Genomic DNA, 16,364 nt, shown 5'->3' with positions numbered 1-16,364 from the left:
TTAAATGTATTTGGCTAAGGTGTATGTAAACTTCCGACTTCACCTGTAAATTGCCTTGCCTTGTTCAGGTGCAGAACGCCAGATTTTGACCTTGTCAGCTCAGGGATTTGATCTAGCAATCTTTTGGTTACTGGCCCAACGCTCTAGGCTACCTGGCAATCATGTAAATGATTACCAAGTGATTATGAATGTACCTGGGGCATGTGATGTCATCACATAGGCCTAACTATAAAACTCCACTCCACATTTAGTTCTAAATGCCTACTACTTGCAAAATACATGCTTTTTCAACTATAGAAATTGTGCTTTTAGATTGTTGAAAGCGTTGCGATAACATGGAAATTCAACTAACTTTTGGCTGTCTTCTATGGTAGCTACCTTCTGGTCAAGTTCTGTTTGACATTAAGGGGATGGTCTCTTGGAAACAGTCCTTACACATCACTGGAACATTGCTATGAAAACTTTAGCTAATAGCCTAATGAAACTCTTAAGGGAACGTTCTCTAAAATTTTGGTAACATTTGTTGTTAGCTGGGAAGCAAGGGATAGAATGTCCATAAAGACTGAATGACAGGTTTGTGTCCATAGATACAGAACACAAAGAATAAACGACTGGTTTGCGTCTCTGGCAACCTAACCAATAGAACTAACAACCATGTTTGGTGGAAAGACTGATTTTAAAAGGGCAGCCAAATTCTGATAGTTGTTCCACACATTTGTTCACATCAGAGCTTGCTCAGAGCTGATCTGTTTGGTCAAAATAACAATTTTTGAAAAAGAAAGATCAGGAATGGGGTGCCTGTCTAAACACAGCCTATTAATTCACTTATCAAAATTAAAATGTCAAGAAGACGTGTTATTTCTACAGGTAAATGTGTGTGTTATAGTAGTTGATGTAGGGTGGCATCTATCAAACTGTGTCACACCTTGTAGTTTATGAGGGGGGGTGGGGGCATGTCCAGAAGTAACGAAATTAGCTAATTAAATTAGATAACCAAGGGGTTCCACTCATGGTTGTAAACATCCGGTTTGTGGGGGACTGATTTGGGGGGTTGGTAATTAGATATGGGGTGTGTTCTCTTGTGGCTGTGGGCTTTAGTTATGTTAATTAAGACTATACATTAGAGTGCATTAGGTTTGTGTGGGTATTGTCTGTGATTGATGTCTGTTTAGATCATATGATGTAATGTCGGGTAGAACCGGACCCAGGAGTCATGACTTATGACCACATATATCGGATCTGTGATTAGGGACTGATTTCTATAGAATGGTATTTGTGCTTAGAAGAAGATTATTTTACACATTAACATTTGTAACATATAATATTATTAGATTATATGAACATAACTCTATCCGCTGATGCTGCAGACAACAGTTTCCAGAAAGTTTCATTGGTGATGGAAAATGTCTGTTGTTCATTACATCATCACATATACATTCAAACACATGGTGGTCAGTTAAGCTTATTTTAGAAACACAGATCTACCAGTGAGCAATTAACAAGTCTTAATCCTACATAGTCCTCTATTAACCAGAAGGTAACAAACCACTTATCGTAATGGATAGGAGTGGGTAACTTGGATAGAAATGGGTGTAGGGGAGGTTGTCGTACTTCTTTGAACAGTCTGTTCACTTACGGGATAGAGTAGATCACACCCAGAAGACTTTGCAAGGGTTAACTCTGCATAAGCATTGTTGATTGGCTATTACCTTAAGACAAGACAGGCCCTCTAGACACCTTTGTAAATATGGGGTGGTGTGTCTCGACTTCTAGCTGTAGCCTGGTTGAGAGTCTGGGGGATTGATCATCCTTGAGCTGTTTCTACAACTTGATTGGAGTCTACCTGTGGTAAATTCAAATGATTTGACATGATTTGGAAAGGCACACACCTGTCTATATAAGGTCCCACAGTTGACAGTGCATGTCAAAGCAAAACCAAGCCGTGAGGTTGAAGGAATTGTCCATAGATCTCAGCGACAGAATTGTAGCAAAGCACAGCACAGCTCTGGGGAAGGGTACCAAAGCATTTCTGCAGCATTGAAGGTCCCCAAAAACACAGTGGCCTCCATCATTCTTGAATGGAAGAAGTTTGGAACCACCAACACTCTTCCTAGAGCTGGTCACCTGGTGAAACTGAGCAATCGGGGGATAAGGTACTTGGTCAGGGAGGTGACCAAGAACCCAATGGTAACTCTGACAGAGCTCTGGAGTTCTTCTGTGGAGATGGGAGAACCTTCCAGAAGGACAACCATCTTTGCTGCACTCCACCAATCAGGCCTCTATGGTAGAGTGGTCAGTCAGAAGCCACTCCTCAGTAAAAGGCACATAGCAGCCCAATTGGAGTTCGCCAAAATGCACCTAAAGACTCTCAGACCATGAGAAACAAGATTATCTTGTTTGATGAAACCAAGATGAAACTCTTTGGCTTGAATGCCAAGCATAATTTCTGGAGGAAACCTGGCACCATCCCTACGGTGAAGCATGGTGGTGGCAGCATCATGCTGTGGGGATGTTTTTCAGTGGCATGGACTGGGAGACTGGTCAGGCTCGAGGGGAGGATGAACGGAGCAAAGTAGAAAGATCCTTAATGAAAACCTGCTCCAGAGTGCTCTGGACCTCTGACTGGGGTGAAGGTTCACCTTCCAACAGGACAATGACCCTAAGCACACAGCCAAGACAACACAGAAGTTGCTTCGGGACAAGTCTCAATGTCCTTGAGTGGCCCAGCCAGAACCCGGAATTGAACCCGATCGAACATCTCTGGAGAGACCTGAAAATAGCTGTCCCCATTAAACCTGAAAGAGCTTGAGAGGATCTGCAGAGAAGAATGGGAGAAACTCCCTAAATACAGGTGTGCCATGCTTGTAGAGTCATACTCAAGCGGTACCATACTGCAAGCGGTACCGGAGCGGACCGCCAAGTCTAGGTCCAAGAGGCTTCTAAACAGCTTCTACCCCCAAGCCGTAAGACTCCTGAACATCTAATCAAATGGCTACCCTGACCATTTCCATTGCCCCCCTCCTCTCTTTTAAGCTGCTGCTACTCTCTGTTTATTATCTATGCATAGTCACTTTAATAGCTCTACCTACATGTACTGTACATATTACCTCAATTACCTCGACTAACCGGTGCCCCCGCACATAGACTCTGTACCGGTACCCCTTGAATATAGCCTCACTATTGTTCATTTTCTGCTGCTCTGTTATTTGTTACTTTAAAAAATATATATAATAATCTTAACTGCATTGTTGGTTAAGGGCTTGTAAGTAAGCATTTCACTGTAAGGTCTACCTACACCTGTTGTATTCGGCGCATGTGACAAATACAATTTGATTTGATTTAACTCAAGGCTGTAATGATGATCCAAGCTTCTTTGAAAATATATATAAGAATTTATCAACTCTACAAGCAACACTAGACTCTATTATTATGGTGGGAGATTTTAACCTGTTGAGGCTGGGGGCGCTGTTGTCACTATTTATGGTAATCGTGTAATTTTTGAAACGGCTTCCTACAAAATTCTTGATCGTACAATATGCATATTATTATTATTATTGGATAGAAAACAGTCTATAGTTTCTATAGGAGCTGAAATTTTGTCTCTAAGTGGAACAGAACCCATTCTACAGCAATTTCCCTGACATGGAGTCAGATTTCAGAAATTTTGGCCACTGTTCTGGAGTCAGTTTTAAAGCCAATGTTATTCCTATGAGTATACGGACACTGCTTACGTCTTCCCCTGGATGCCTTTACGTGATGACGATTTGAATGGGGTCGATTGCGCAATCACAGGCACTATAAATTAAAAAACCCTGTAGCTAGTAACTCTTTTGGAGCTGCGTCATGCGCGTGGAGGACACCGACCCGCACCTGTTCCAAGCATTAGTGTTGGGAGTAATCTTTCTCCGGTCATGTTAAGACTCGTTATAGGAGTTAAAAACATCATAAGGTAGTTAATTTAAAGCGTTTTATAGCAATTTATATCCGTTTAGTGCGATTTTGGGACATTTATTTCTGAGACGCTGTGAATCTCTGGGCACGCTTCCAGTTCATCCCGAACGCAGTTGGCATTTCCACATGGCAAGAGGACAGCTTTCCACCAAAAGACGATTAGACCCAAGAAAGGATCCTTTGCCCAAGATACTGATGGAAGAACAGCTCAAAGTAGGACATTTTTATTATGATAAATCGTGTTTCTGTCGAAAAATGTTAGTGGCTTAGGACGCCATGTTTTTTGACGTAGCTTCGCTTGGCGCAAACTGTATTGAAAAGTAAGGATAATTTAAAAAAAATTAATTCCGCGATTGTATTAAGAATTAAATTGTCTATCAATCGCTGTCGACCCTATATTTTTTAGTCACGTTTATGAGTATTTATGTATACGAGTAGATCACTGTCTAATATGGCGCACGGACATTTTCTCACCAGCTGGGCTACATTTCTCATTGTCTAACCATGATTTTGGTGGCTAAATATGCACATTTTCGAACAAACTGTATATGTATGTTGTAATGTGATGTTACAGGGGTGTCATCTGAATAATTCTGAGAATGTTAGTGAAAAAAATAATATATTTTGGCGATGTTTACGTTATCGCTCCCTTTGGCTAGAATCAATGCTCTGGTAACGTTTGCACATGTGCTATGCTAATATAACGATTTATTGTGTTTTCGCTGTAAGACACTTAGAAAATCTGAAATATTGTCTGTATTCACAGGATCTGTGTCTTTCGATTAGTGTATGCTGTGTATTTTTACGAAATGTTTGATGATTAGTAGTTAGGTAAACACGTTGCTCATTGTAATTATTCTAGTCCATTTGTGACGGTGGGTGCAATTGTAAACTATGCCAGCTACCTGAAATATGCACATTTTTCTAACAAAACCTATCCCATACCATAAATATGTTATCAGACTGTCATCTGATGAGTTTTTTTCTTGGTTAGGGGCTATAAATATCTTAGTTTAGCCGAATTGGTGATAGCTACTGGTGTTGGTGGACAAATAAAAGATGGTGGATTATGCTAATGTGTTTTTAGGTAATAGATTTACATCTTTACATATTGTGTCTTCCCTGTAAAACATTTTAAAAATCGGACATGTTGGCTGGATTCACAAGATCTGTGTCTTTCATTAGCTGTATTGGACTTTTATGTGTGAAAGTTAAATATTTAAAAAAATATATTTTTTTTGAATTTCGCGGCTCTGCCTTTTCAGTGGGGGTGGGGGGGGTGTGCCGCTAGCGGCACCCTCATCCTAGACAGGTTAATACGGTTTTAAATACCTCTATGGACCGGAAAAGAAATCACACTACAAACTATCACCCTCAGGCATTTAAGGAAATCATGAATGTCATGGATATATTGGAATTAGTGGATATATGGAGACTTAAATACCCTGACCTAGTGAGATACGCATGGTGAAGGCTTAATCAACCTAGTCGTCTTGATTACTTTCTTATGTCATTCTCTCTGTCACCAAAAGTTTAAAAAGTGTTGATGGGGGACAGAATGTGGTCGGGTCATCACATAAATAGTATATATATATTACTCTTACAGAATGTTCACGTGGGCGAGGATATTGGAAATTTAATCAAAGCCTACTAGATGATAAATTGTTTAGAACTAGGACAGAAAAATTTATAACTGACATTTTCAGACATAACATAGGTACAGCAGATCCCCTTATTGTATGGGACAATTTTAAATGTGCCTTTTAAAGGAAATGCAATTCAGTACTCATCTATAAAACAAAAGCAATTTAGATCAAAAGAGTCCATATTGACAAAGGAAAATTAAGGACTAACAGTACAGTTAGATAGCAATAAAAACTTTACCATAGAGGCACAGAATAAGTTATAGGAAAAACAAAAAGAAATCGAGGAACTTATTCAAGAAAGATCCAGTGTAATATATTATAAAAATAAAGCGAACTGGATGGAATATGGGGGAAAATGCACCAAATTCACGCATTATTCACCGAATTATATTTTGAAAGAGGAAGTAAAGTACTTTAAGAATATGTTTTTGTTTCAGTCTCCTCCATGTCCACTAACCAAAGCTAATTGTATGGATTTTCTTCCTAATAATAATGTAAAATTAACATCTGTACAGAAAGACTCATGTGAAGGCCAAATTACAGAGGAGGAACTTCTTGATGCAATTAAAGCCTTTATGGCTGGGAAAACGCCAGGCCTGGATGGCATACCAGTGGATGTATACCAAACCTTTTTTGATATACTCAAAGGACCATTATTAGCATGTTAATCCACTCCTATATAAATGGTAGATTATCGGACACGCAACAAGAAGGTCTGATATCATTATTACTGAAAAAGGACCCAAGTGGTATATATAAAGATCCAGTCCGTTAAAAAAAATTGGAGGCCTCTTACACTTCAGTGTTGTGATAGCTAAATGCTTGGCGCATAGAATTAAACAAGTATTGTCAGATATTATTCATCCTACTCAGACAGGTTTTTTACATGGACGATACATTGGAGATAATATAAGACAAGCACTGGAAACAATAGAATACTATGAAATATCGAGGACACCAGGCCTGGTTTTCATAGCTGATTTTGAAAAGGCTTTTGATAAAGTATGACTGGAGATTATATATAAATGCCTAGAATATTTCAATTTTGGGGAATGTCTTATAAAATGGGTTAAAGTTATGTATAGTAACCCTAGGTGTAAAATAGTAAATAATGGCTACATCTCAGAAAGTTATAAAATATCTAGAGTAGAAAAACAAGGTTGTCCACTATCGGCATATGTATTTATTATTGCCATCGAAATGTTAGCTGTTAAAATTAGATCCAACGATAATATCAAGGGATTCGAAATCCGTGGCTTAAAAACTAAGGTGTCATTGTATGCTGATGATTCATGTTTTCTTTTAAAACCACAATTAGAGTCTCTCCACAGCCTCATAGAGGATCTAAATACTTTTGCTATCCTCTCTGGATTAAAACCAAATTATGATTTGCGAGCCCCAGTCTCTTTCCAGCTATCCACACACTACATCCAGCTCCAGAAGTTTTTAAGACATTTTAAACTGGAAAAAGAGGCAGTCACAGTTTTAACTAAACACCGCTCTCTTCTCTCTCTTGTGCAGGAGCGGGAACTAGTGTGTCCAGTGCGCAGGCTTGCTACTGTCGAGCCCACAACGGTTTGGCGCAACGTGGCCCATCCTGCTCTGCTGAACCGGCACCGGGACCTATCCTGGATGGTTGCCCACGAGATCCTCCCGGTCAGGGCCGTTATGCACTCCCGGGGCATGGCGAGGACACTCGCGTGCCCCCGACCAGGCTGTGGCCAAGATCAGTCGGTGGGGCACTTGCTCTGGGAGTGCAGAGCCACCAGGGACATGTGAAAGGAAGCAGGCCCCCTGATCTCCCCATGTCTGCCAGCAGGGGAGGACCTAACGCCCCAGCTCGTGCTGTATGGGGTGGGCCGAAAGGCCTATTCCACCGAAGGCCTTCACCAAGCTCTCCCCCAGGCAGTGGCCATGGTAGCCATAGAAGCCCTGGGGTGGTACCGAAAAGGGGGCCTCGACCCCACCCTCACGTGTCTGAAGGATGCACTGTGGTCCTCCCGCAACCTGCTGGTAGCGAAACGAGTAGAGAGCACCCCCCAGGCAGTGGCCATGGTAGCCACAGAAGCCCTGGGGTGGTACAGAAAAGGGGGCCTCGACCCCAGGCGAAGGGTCCCCCACAACACCCAAGGTCCCGGCGGCCACGGCCTGGCAGCGTTGCGGTGCCTAGGGCAATTCGCCTAGGGGAGGGATCTCCTCTGGGCCCCGAAGGACAAGACGGTTATTGATTCGGAAGAGCAGGAGAAGGCGATTTTGATAAGGACCCCGTTCCTGTACAAAGGACAGAAGACCGCTTTTTAACAAAGTGACTTTTTAACATGTTTTCATGTCTTAAAAATGTTTTACTTTTGTTAAATAATTTGTACACATTTTAAATGGCTTTTACAGATTGACTGTTTTACTCATGGTTGTTTCTATTGTTCTTAACATGTACTTTACATTTTTTTTAATGTAATATTCAAATGCTGTGTTTTATGCTTTTATGCCGTTTTTATTGGTATAAAATGATGTACAAAAATATATATGAGCTGTTTTTAAAGGAAATGTAATAAAACTTTTCCAAAAGAAAAAATCTGTTCTCATCAGTTTAATATCTGATACGTCCCCTATCTGGGGACCATATATTAAATAGATTTTTGGAACAGGGAGATGGAATAGGGGCTTGCTCCGTCCACTCCACGCATCGACCTGGTATTGCAGTACCTCTAGGAACGGTGCGCCCCTTGTCGTTGTAAATATAAATCATGTGTTGCTTCGTTTTAATAAAACATTTATAAAAAGCAACCAATCAACAATGTTTATGCAGATTTCACCCTTGCAAAGTATTCTGGGGGTGATCTATTGTATCCCGTAAGTGAAAAGACTGTTAAAAAAAGTACGCCAAATTTCTCTACACCGATTACTGTTGAACTTTTCACCAAACATCTGTTAGAGCAAGTGGTTTATCCACTTGTAGGTGAATAGAGAGCTATGTTGGATTAGAACTTGTCAGTTGATCACTGGCAGGACTGAGTTCTTACCATAAGCTTAGCTGGCCACAATGTGATTGAATGTGTATGTGATGACTTATGGCTCTGAACAACAGACATTTTCCATCATCACCTGGAAACTGTCTGCGGCATCAGTGGATAGAATTATGTGCATATGTGCAAAAGATCTTCAATGAGATTACAAATATAATTTAATAATATTACATGTTACATATGTTAACATGAATTGCAAAAATCGCTGAAGTTGGAGACTTTTATTTCCCTCACCAACTTTAAACATCTGCTATCTGAGCAGCTAACCGATAGCTGCAGCTGTACATAGTCCATCTGTAAATAGCCCACCCAATTTACCTACCTCATCCCCATACTGTTTTTCTTTATTTACTTTTCTACCTCCTCATGCCTTTTGCACACATTGTATATAGACTCTTTTTTTTTTCCTACTGTGTTATTGACTTGTTTATTGTTTACTCCATGTGTAACTCTGTGTTGTTGTTTGTTCACACTGCTATGCTTTATCTTGGCCAGGTCGCAGTTGTAAATGAGAACTTGTTCTCAACTAGCCTACCTGGTTAAATAAAGGTGAAATAAAAAAAATAAAAAAATAAAAAAAGTAAAATAATATTGTATGTACAAATACCATTCTATAGGAATCAGTCCCTAATCACAGATCTGACATAAGTCATGACTCCTGGGTCAGGTTCTACCCGACATTACATCATATGATCTAAACAGACATCAATCACAGACAATACCCACACAAACCTAATGCACTCTAATGTATAGTCTTAATTAACATAACTAAAGCCCACAGCCACAAGAGAACACACCCCATATCTAATTACCAACCCCCCAAATCAGTCCCCCACAAACCAGATGTTTACAACCATGAGTGAAACCACTTGGTTATCTCATTTAATGAGATGTTTTGGTTATGTTCAGACTCATAAAACACAAGGTGTGACATCCAGTTTGACTGAAGTCACTCTACATCCACTGATCTTTAGCCTTACACGGGAGACTGGTCTCATGGTAGTGAATAGAGTGGAATGGTATTCATGTGCCGTTCCATTCTCCTCGTTCCAGACAATAACATGTGCCTTTCTCCTCTCAGCAGCCTCCGATGTTCGAGTTGTTTTTTTTGGGTAACTGTGGTATCCACTATTTATAGGGAGTAAATGAAACAAGATATCACAAATTCCATGCTACACAATGGTTCTGAATATTGTTGTGGATTCTGCTTGGTAACAATCTGTAGACTTTCTCAAACACACCTGGCTATTTAAACCCCCCAGCAGAGACCAGACAACTTTATTACAGCAACAGAAACTCGGCAGAACTCACATTATCAGTCATGAAGACCATTCTTGTGTTACTAATGCCCATTTTGTTTGGGAACATGGCAGGTATGGATTTTGGAATGAATTATCTATTATCATGGTATATTACCCAAATCATGTGTATTGTGCGCGTGACTTTCACCGTAATCTAATTACTGGATTTCTGTGTAGTTTGAATTGTGTGTTCTGTCAATATCTAAAGAATTTCAGTGATGTTTTACACGTATACTGTATGTTTCATTCTGGTGTTTCAGTGGAGGCACTGCGGTGTTATGCCTGTAATGGCATAAACAACAATGCTCAGTGTAACCAGAACATAGAAAACTGCTTTCTCTCAAATGACACCTGCATGACCTCCGTCGCCCAAATCTGTAAGAGCACAGATACTCTGTAAATGAATAGATACATTAATAAATCTCTTTGTAGGTAGGGTTTTGTGCAGGGGTACCAGTCACTTTGACTATGTAGGTTAATGAAAACTGAAATAACTATCGTTAATAATTCTGTCATGTCAGTATATAAAATAAATTATACCTCACTGTTTCTCTTATCAGTTATAGACTCAATCAATCAATCTGCCAGCCCTTTAACCAGTTCATCTATCTTCCACTGTCTGTCACCAGTGGGGATCCAGTACATTACTAAGACCTGCACCACCCGCTTGGCATGTACAGCAATCACCTCCACCAACCTAGGAGCCTTAGTGGGGGGGCAGGTCAGCTGCTGTCAGACTGACCTCTGTAACAGCAACGGTTCATCAGTCTCTGGACTCAACTTCCTGTTGCTCAGCTTGTCTTTTCTCATATCTGGCCTGGTTCTGTCTCTGTGAAACTCTGTGAAGTTTTTGAAATGAATGAATGAACAACTGAAATCAATATGTGGGTTCATCTTTGCTGTTTTTTGTTGTTGTTGTTGTTGCTCATCCTCAGGATCTATGTCGGGATAGGAAAGAAATAAAACGTTTTCCTATCTGTGCTGGTTCTGTGTCTCTGAATCAAGTTTTTGAAATGAATGAATATGAACAACTGAAATAAATATGAGTGTTAATCTCTGCTGGTGTTTTTATTTTTGTTTAACCTCTTTGGCCGTCATTTTATATGCTGAAGAAAGGCAGTAGGCCTAGTATCTTTGCCAAAAGGCAAGACTGAAATGTGTACAAATATGTTCTGGCATAAAAATAAGATGCAATAGTTTCATCATAAAAACGCACCCTATCATTAGTTTGACATGTGTCTCCATCCACCAGTTCTTAAAGTAGTGATGATGATGGCCTTGTAACAAAGAACTGAAACACAAACACAGACAATGATATTGGAGTGTCGGTTGATGTCACATACCTGTGTATAGGATGGCAGGCAGACAACAGGACGTCCTTTTCACTGTAAGGGTTAAGGGCCCCATTCAATCAAACCTGCATTGCAGTATTTAGGCAGTAGCTCTTTTTCCCATGCTCAGATTTACTCAAAGACTGGACTTGGGTACTGTTCACTTTTCATAATTAGATGTGTTGGCACGGAATGAATATTGTAAATAAAGACACTGTGAGGCCTAAATTTTGCTAGCAATGGTTGAGTTGGTTTTGCATGGCCCGGTGTCCTGGGTGAGTGGAGTTTGCTCATTTTAGAGTCTTCCATAGGTCCTTAAGGGAAACATCCACCCACTTGGGGTACTTGGCCACGCAACTCAAATTCCACCAATGTCACAAAGCCACACCCACCCCACTTTCATTAGAAGTTCAGAGCGAGAAATCGTATGCTATATATAAATAATTATCCTCAAATTGAAAAAAAATCATTCAATTAAGTAATTTAATTTCCATCATCCTAATCGAGGTGTAGATTACATCTCACATTCCAGTGTTCAAACATGTAAACATGGTTGCATGAGATTTCTGTTAGGGTGCTATTCAATCCGCATCATGGAACTTCAGTTTTACAGCATTACTTAAATTTAAAGGCAATGGTCCTGCTTTAGCAGAGACTGCATTCACAGTAAACGCTGCCTATGTCGGCTCAATCTGAAATCACCTTTACATTTCTATTGGGGAATCTGTAACCCTTCAGCTATAAAGACTGAATAGAGCCCATGTATAAAATGTGACTCCGTGCAGCCAATGGCAATGTCCGCTTTAGGTATAATGCCTGGAGCCGCTTGTGGACTGGACAACTTTAACGCAGTTCAAACTCTGACACAGCCAAAACAACCGCCAAAACAACAATCAGCTAAAGCAGATCTGATTGAATAGAGGCATTCGGTTACAAAACTGAATTATAAAGCTACAGAGTGTTATAGTTACAAATCGCAACGAGTAAATACAAAACATAATCGCTCCAGTGCTTGAAAATATGAGAAAAAGGCTATATTTGACCTGAATCACAAATACTTGTATCTCTGCTATTTTCTTGTTTATTGAACTCTTCTGAGACTGTTCTGAACCAGTTCTCATGTAGAATCACTTCCTGGTTGCTGTTCTGAACCAGTTCTCATGTAGAATAACTTCCTGGTTGCTGTTCTGAACCAGTTCTCATGTAGAATAACTTCCTGCTTGCTGTTCTGAACCAGTTCTCATGTAGAATAACTTCCTGGTTGCTGTTCTGAACCAGTTCTCATGTAGAATAACTTCCTGGTTGCTGAACCAGGACATTGTATTACATTTACATTCTAGTCCTTTAACAGTCGCTCTGGAGCTTCTAAAGTAAGAAAAAAGTAACACAATAAAATAACAATAATGATGCTATATACAGGTGAATGGGTTTGATCCTATGTGAATGGGTTTGATCCTATGTGAAGAATAAACGAAGATTAATCTGTAGTTTAAATGTTTAAAAAAAAATTGCTTTGTGGTCTTATTTGTTAATTCTACAAGTCATCCAAATAAGTTTTAGTCGGTAGTCATTTGCATTGACTCCTCCCATAGAAGTGACGTTGATTAGTATATACACCCATGTCCCGCCCTTTCTCATTCTCTTTCCGCTAAAATCCAAGTTGGAAGTAAACGTGCCTAAGGTGCTTGGTTCTTCTCTTGAAGCTAAGGCCCAGAATCCGGCGACTAGCACCACTAAATTTAGGCATCCGACCCCAAAACTAAAGAACATACATAGAAAGATGGCATCTGTATCTGAGCTCGCTTGTATTTACTCTGCCCTCATCCTCCACGACGATGAAGTCACCGTCACAGTAAGTCCCGCTTAAAATGGTGCCTTGACCGGTCTCTTGTGTAGCTAACCAGCCTTACTTGGAACGCTGGTTCTTGTCTACTTCCGGGGTAGTGTGTAGCTGAGTCTGAATAAATATGAAGGGATTGTAGCAACGCCAACTATATTATCGCCTTAGTTAGCTAGTGACATTGACAGCTAACATGCTATCAGTTCGCTAACGTTAGTTAACGCCACAGACATCATGTGTGTCTTCTAGTCTGTGTAGCCAGCAATGTGTTGTTGCTGTAAACATCGCTACGATAGCCTGTAAGTGAACCCTGGCGCCCTTAGTCAGATCTATTAAAAATTGCTAGCCAAATGTAACAATTTGAAACATTCTTCCAATAACATTACCATGGCTAGCTAGCCTAGTAAACTGAGGCCGGTGAATGCAGCCAACAAGTTGGCTTACTCATACAGAGGGTTTCCCACCCTTTTTGGCATTGGTCAACTACTTACTAACCTGGTCCATGGCTAACCAACAACAGCCAAATACTGTTAGTGGTTTTGTCTTCATGCATCTACAGTAGAGGTCTGTAATGTGTAATATAATAATTTGCAGGAGGACAAGTTGATGGCTCTCATCAAGGCTGCCAATGTGACTATTGAGCCTTTCTGGCCCAGTCTGTTCTCCAAGGTGAGTCAAGCCCTTTTCTCCATCACCCTACACACATGCAGGGGTTCATTGAGAAATATTCTGTGTAGCTTCTGACTTATTCCTTCATATCTATGGTGTAAAACCTTCCATCTCACTGTTTTGTGTGAACCTTGTTTAATGGTGACGGTACTTAGTTGCTCTCTGTAAACCATGATGTTATGACGTGGTAGTAATTCATGTGTAAAGGCGGCATCATGTCTGACCCGGTTTGTGTTACAGGCTCTGGCCAGCGTGGACATTGGCAGCCTGATCTGCAACGTGGGTGCCGGTGGTGGAGCTGCCCCTGCTGCTGCTGGAGGTGCCGCCCCTGCAGCAGACGCACCAGGTAACTAAAGGACACCAGTGTTTCACCCCCCTTTACCAGGGGCATGGGGCTACAGTCCTAGAGGGCCATTGTGTTGTTCAGTGGGCCAGGGTTTCACCTGCAGGGCCACAGTAACATGGTTTCCATGTGAGCCAGTGCTTACTACTGTCAGTGATTTTAAAAACAAACTCTACATGCTTTTACTTCTTGTAACACCCACAACGAAGATTCAGACCTCTGTTTCAAACATCTCTGGTGCTAGCAAGCACCGGCTAGACTGGAGATGGTAACAGGTAGATGGTAGCAGGTAGGGGTGTGTCGACATGGCCATACTCATATTCGTAAATTGACAGTTGGGCGTCAGATCAGATGATACTCGTGATCGGGAAAAAAATATTTTAATATGCCTAAATACCTCACTGCAAATAAACTGCAGATTAGAAGCAGTGTGTGGAGGGTGTGTCTTCTCAACTTGCAGTGGGCATACACATTAGCTGTCATTCAGTTAGAATACACATTAGCGTTTAGGCTTTTCCCTACCCTCGCCCCACTTGTTAGATATTATGCACATTGACAGCAAATGTCCTCGCCATGTGATTTATCATAGAAGACTTATGATCAGACCGAAAACATGCAAGAAAGTGTATGTGAAATGATCCGAGTCCGTGCAGCCCGCCCATCTCTTTACAAACAGAAAAACTATCCAGTCTAGTTATTTAGACCATGCACATGACTGACTCAGACAGTATGGTTTAGAAACTGACTCACATGCGATGCTTTCTGGCACCCGAAAATAACTTAATGATCACGAACCATTTTTTTTTTTGTTGCTCTGATCATAATCGTATCCAGAAAATTGCCCATATGTTACGATGCTAGTTTTGTAGTAGTAGCATGGTTTCCACTGCCGCTCTGAATCAGGGCCAGGGTTGCACCACCATCATGTCAGTTTGTAAACAATACTGTACTGTCTTTGAGCTTCAAACTCAGTGTCTGGTGTTTATCCATAGCTCTCATTGAGCCAGTTTGTCACTAATGGATCAGTTTTCACCTCATTTATTGGCCTAATTGGTGCTTCTAAGACGCAGAGATAAAAAGACTAAGTCAAAAAGTCGTAGCTCTAGAAAGATGCCAGAATTTCTGGATAGGAATTCCGAGTTGGATGGCCATTGAAAGTGATGTCCCGCTGGTCAGAACTTGTTTTGAGATACCAGTGGTCTTGAACGCTCGTAAGTCAGATACCAGTTGTCTTGAACGCTCGTAAGTCAGATACCAGTTGTCTTGAATGCTCGTAAGTCAGATACCAGTTGTCTTGAATGCTCGTAAGTCAGATACCAGTTGTCTTGAACGCTCGTAAGTCAGAGGTCCTGGTCTTGAACGCTCGTAAGTCAGAGGTCCTGGTCTTGAAAGCGTCATGAATCAGACGTTTTGGTAAAAGTGTCTGTTTAGTCATGTGATTATTGTTCTAATTTGACAGCTGTAAGGATATTTATTTCACTATACATGTACTGATGCCATACCTTGTTTTCCTGTATTAGTCAAGGAAGAGAAGAAGGAGGAGAAAAAGGAAGAATCCGAGGAGGGTTCCGATGACGACATGGGCTTCGGTCTTTTCGACTAAACCAGTTTTTTGTAACTAATAAAATCAAAAGAAACTGAAATGGCAATATGTGGTTTCATTTGAACACCTTTGGTACAAGTGCTATTTGAAATACATTATGGGATAAAGACATTAAATGTGATCACCTGTGAACAAAACATCTCCAATAGGTGGAATACTTGACCCTGAAGTAGATTATGAATATAGATTTTTCTAATCAGTAATCCTGCTATTATGACATCCTATGTGTCATTGAAGTTGGCCTTAACCTTTTTGTACGGTCCTGTCTTGATGGCAAAGGTGAGATTTTGGATAGTCTCAATCATGTTACTAGGGCTATAAATACTGTAACACCTTTACGGAAGTTCATCCTTACAGCATGATTGAAGTGTAAAGGAAATGCTTCCACTTTAATGGTGACTGCATTCACGGTAAATGCTGCATGTCGGCTCAATCTGAAATAACCTTTACATTTGAATAGAGCTCTAGAACCTGTGACCTTGTCCACTGCACCTATTATTTGCTCACATCTGTTCAGTCAGTCCTTTAAAATGCAGATGACAAATGATTTGGAGAACATGCCGCAACTGGTGACCTTATTGCATAATTCCTCACAAAAAAAGTTTTGATTTCGAATCACCCGCTATCTCACAACAAACACTTCTGAAGACTAAGAAC

The 16,364-nt window shown here is 40.6% G+C and overlaps 2 protein-coding genes and 1 pseudogene across 2 annotated transcripts; all 3 read left to right on the top strand.

Annotated features, from left to right (window-relative positions):
• The first annotated feature begins 8,147 nt into the window (after nucleotides 1–8,147).
• On the top strand, nucleotides 8,148–8,322 carry LOC129820421 (U2 spliceosomal RNA; annotated as a pseudogene).
• A 1,619-nt stretch (nucleotides 8,323–9,941) lies between these two features.
• On the top strand, nucleotides 9,942–10,756 carry LOC129820228 (prostate stem cell antigen-like). Its single transcript, XM_055877251.1, has 3 exons — nucleotides 9,942–9,993; nucleotides 10,182–10,298; nucleotides 10,551–10,756. Exons 1-3 carry the CDS (start codon nucleotides 9,942–9,944, stop codon nucleotides 10,754–10,756), a joined length of 375 nt encoding a protein of 124 aa, XP_055733226.1.
• Nucleotides 10,757–12,875: 2,119 nt separating this feature from the next.
• LOC129820227 (60S acidic ribosomal protein P1-like) lies at nucleotides 12,876–15,747 on the top strand. Its single transcript, XM_055877250.1, has 4 exons — nucleotides 12,876–13,104; nucleotides 13,687–13,761; nucleotides 14,002–14,107; nucleotides 15,625–15,747. The coding sequence occupies exons 1-4, from the start codon at nucleotides 13,033–13,035 to the stop codon at nucleotides 15,705–15,707; spliced, it is 336 nt and encodes a 111-aa protein (XP_055733225.1). The 5' UTR covers nucleotides 12,876–13,032; the 3' UTR covers nucleotides 15,708–15,747.
• The last annotated feature ends 617 nt before the right edge of the window (nucleotides 15,748–16,364 follow it).

Source organism: Salvelinus fontinalis, chromosome 22 (genome assembly GCF_029448725.1).
Source record: "Salvelinus fontinalis isolate EN_2023a chromosome 22, ASM2944872v1, whole genome shotgun sequence".
Lineage (NCBI taxonomy): Eukaryota > Metazoa > Chordata > Actinopteri > Salmoniformes > Salmonidae > Salvelinus > Salvelinus fontinalis.
This window is presented reverse-complemented; position numbering and strand designations above follow the sequence as displayed.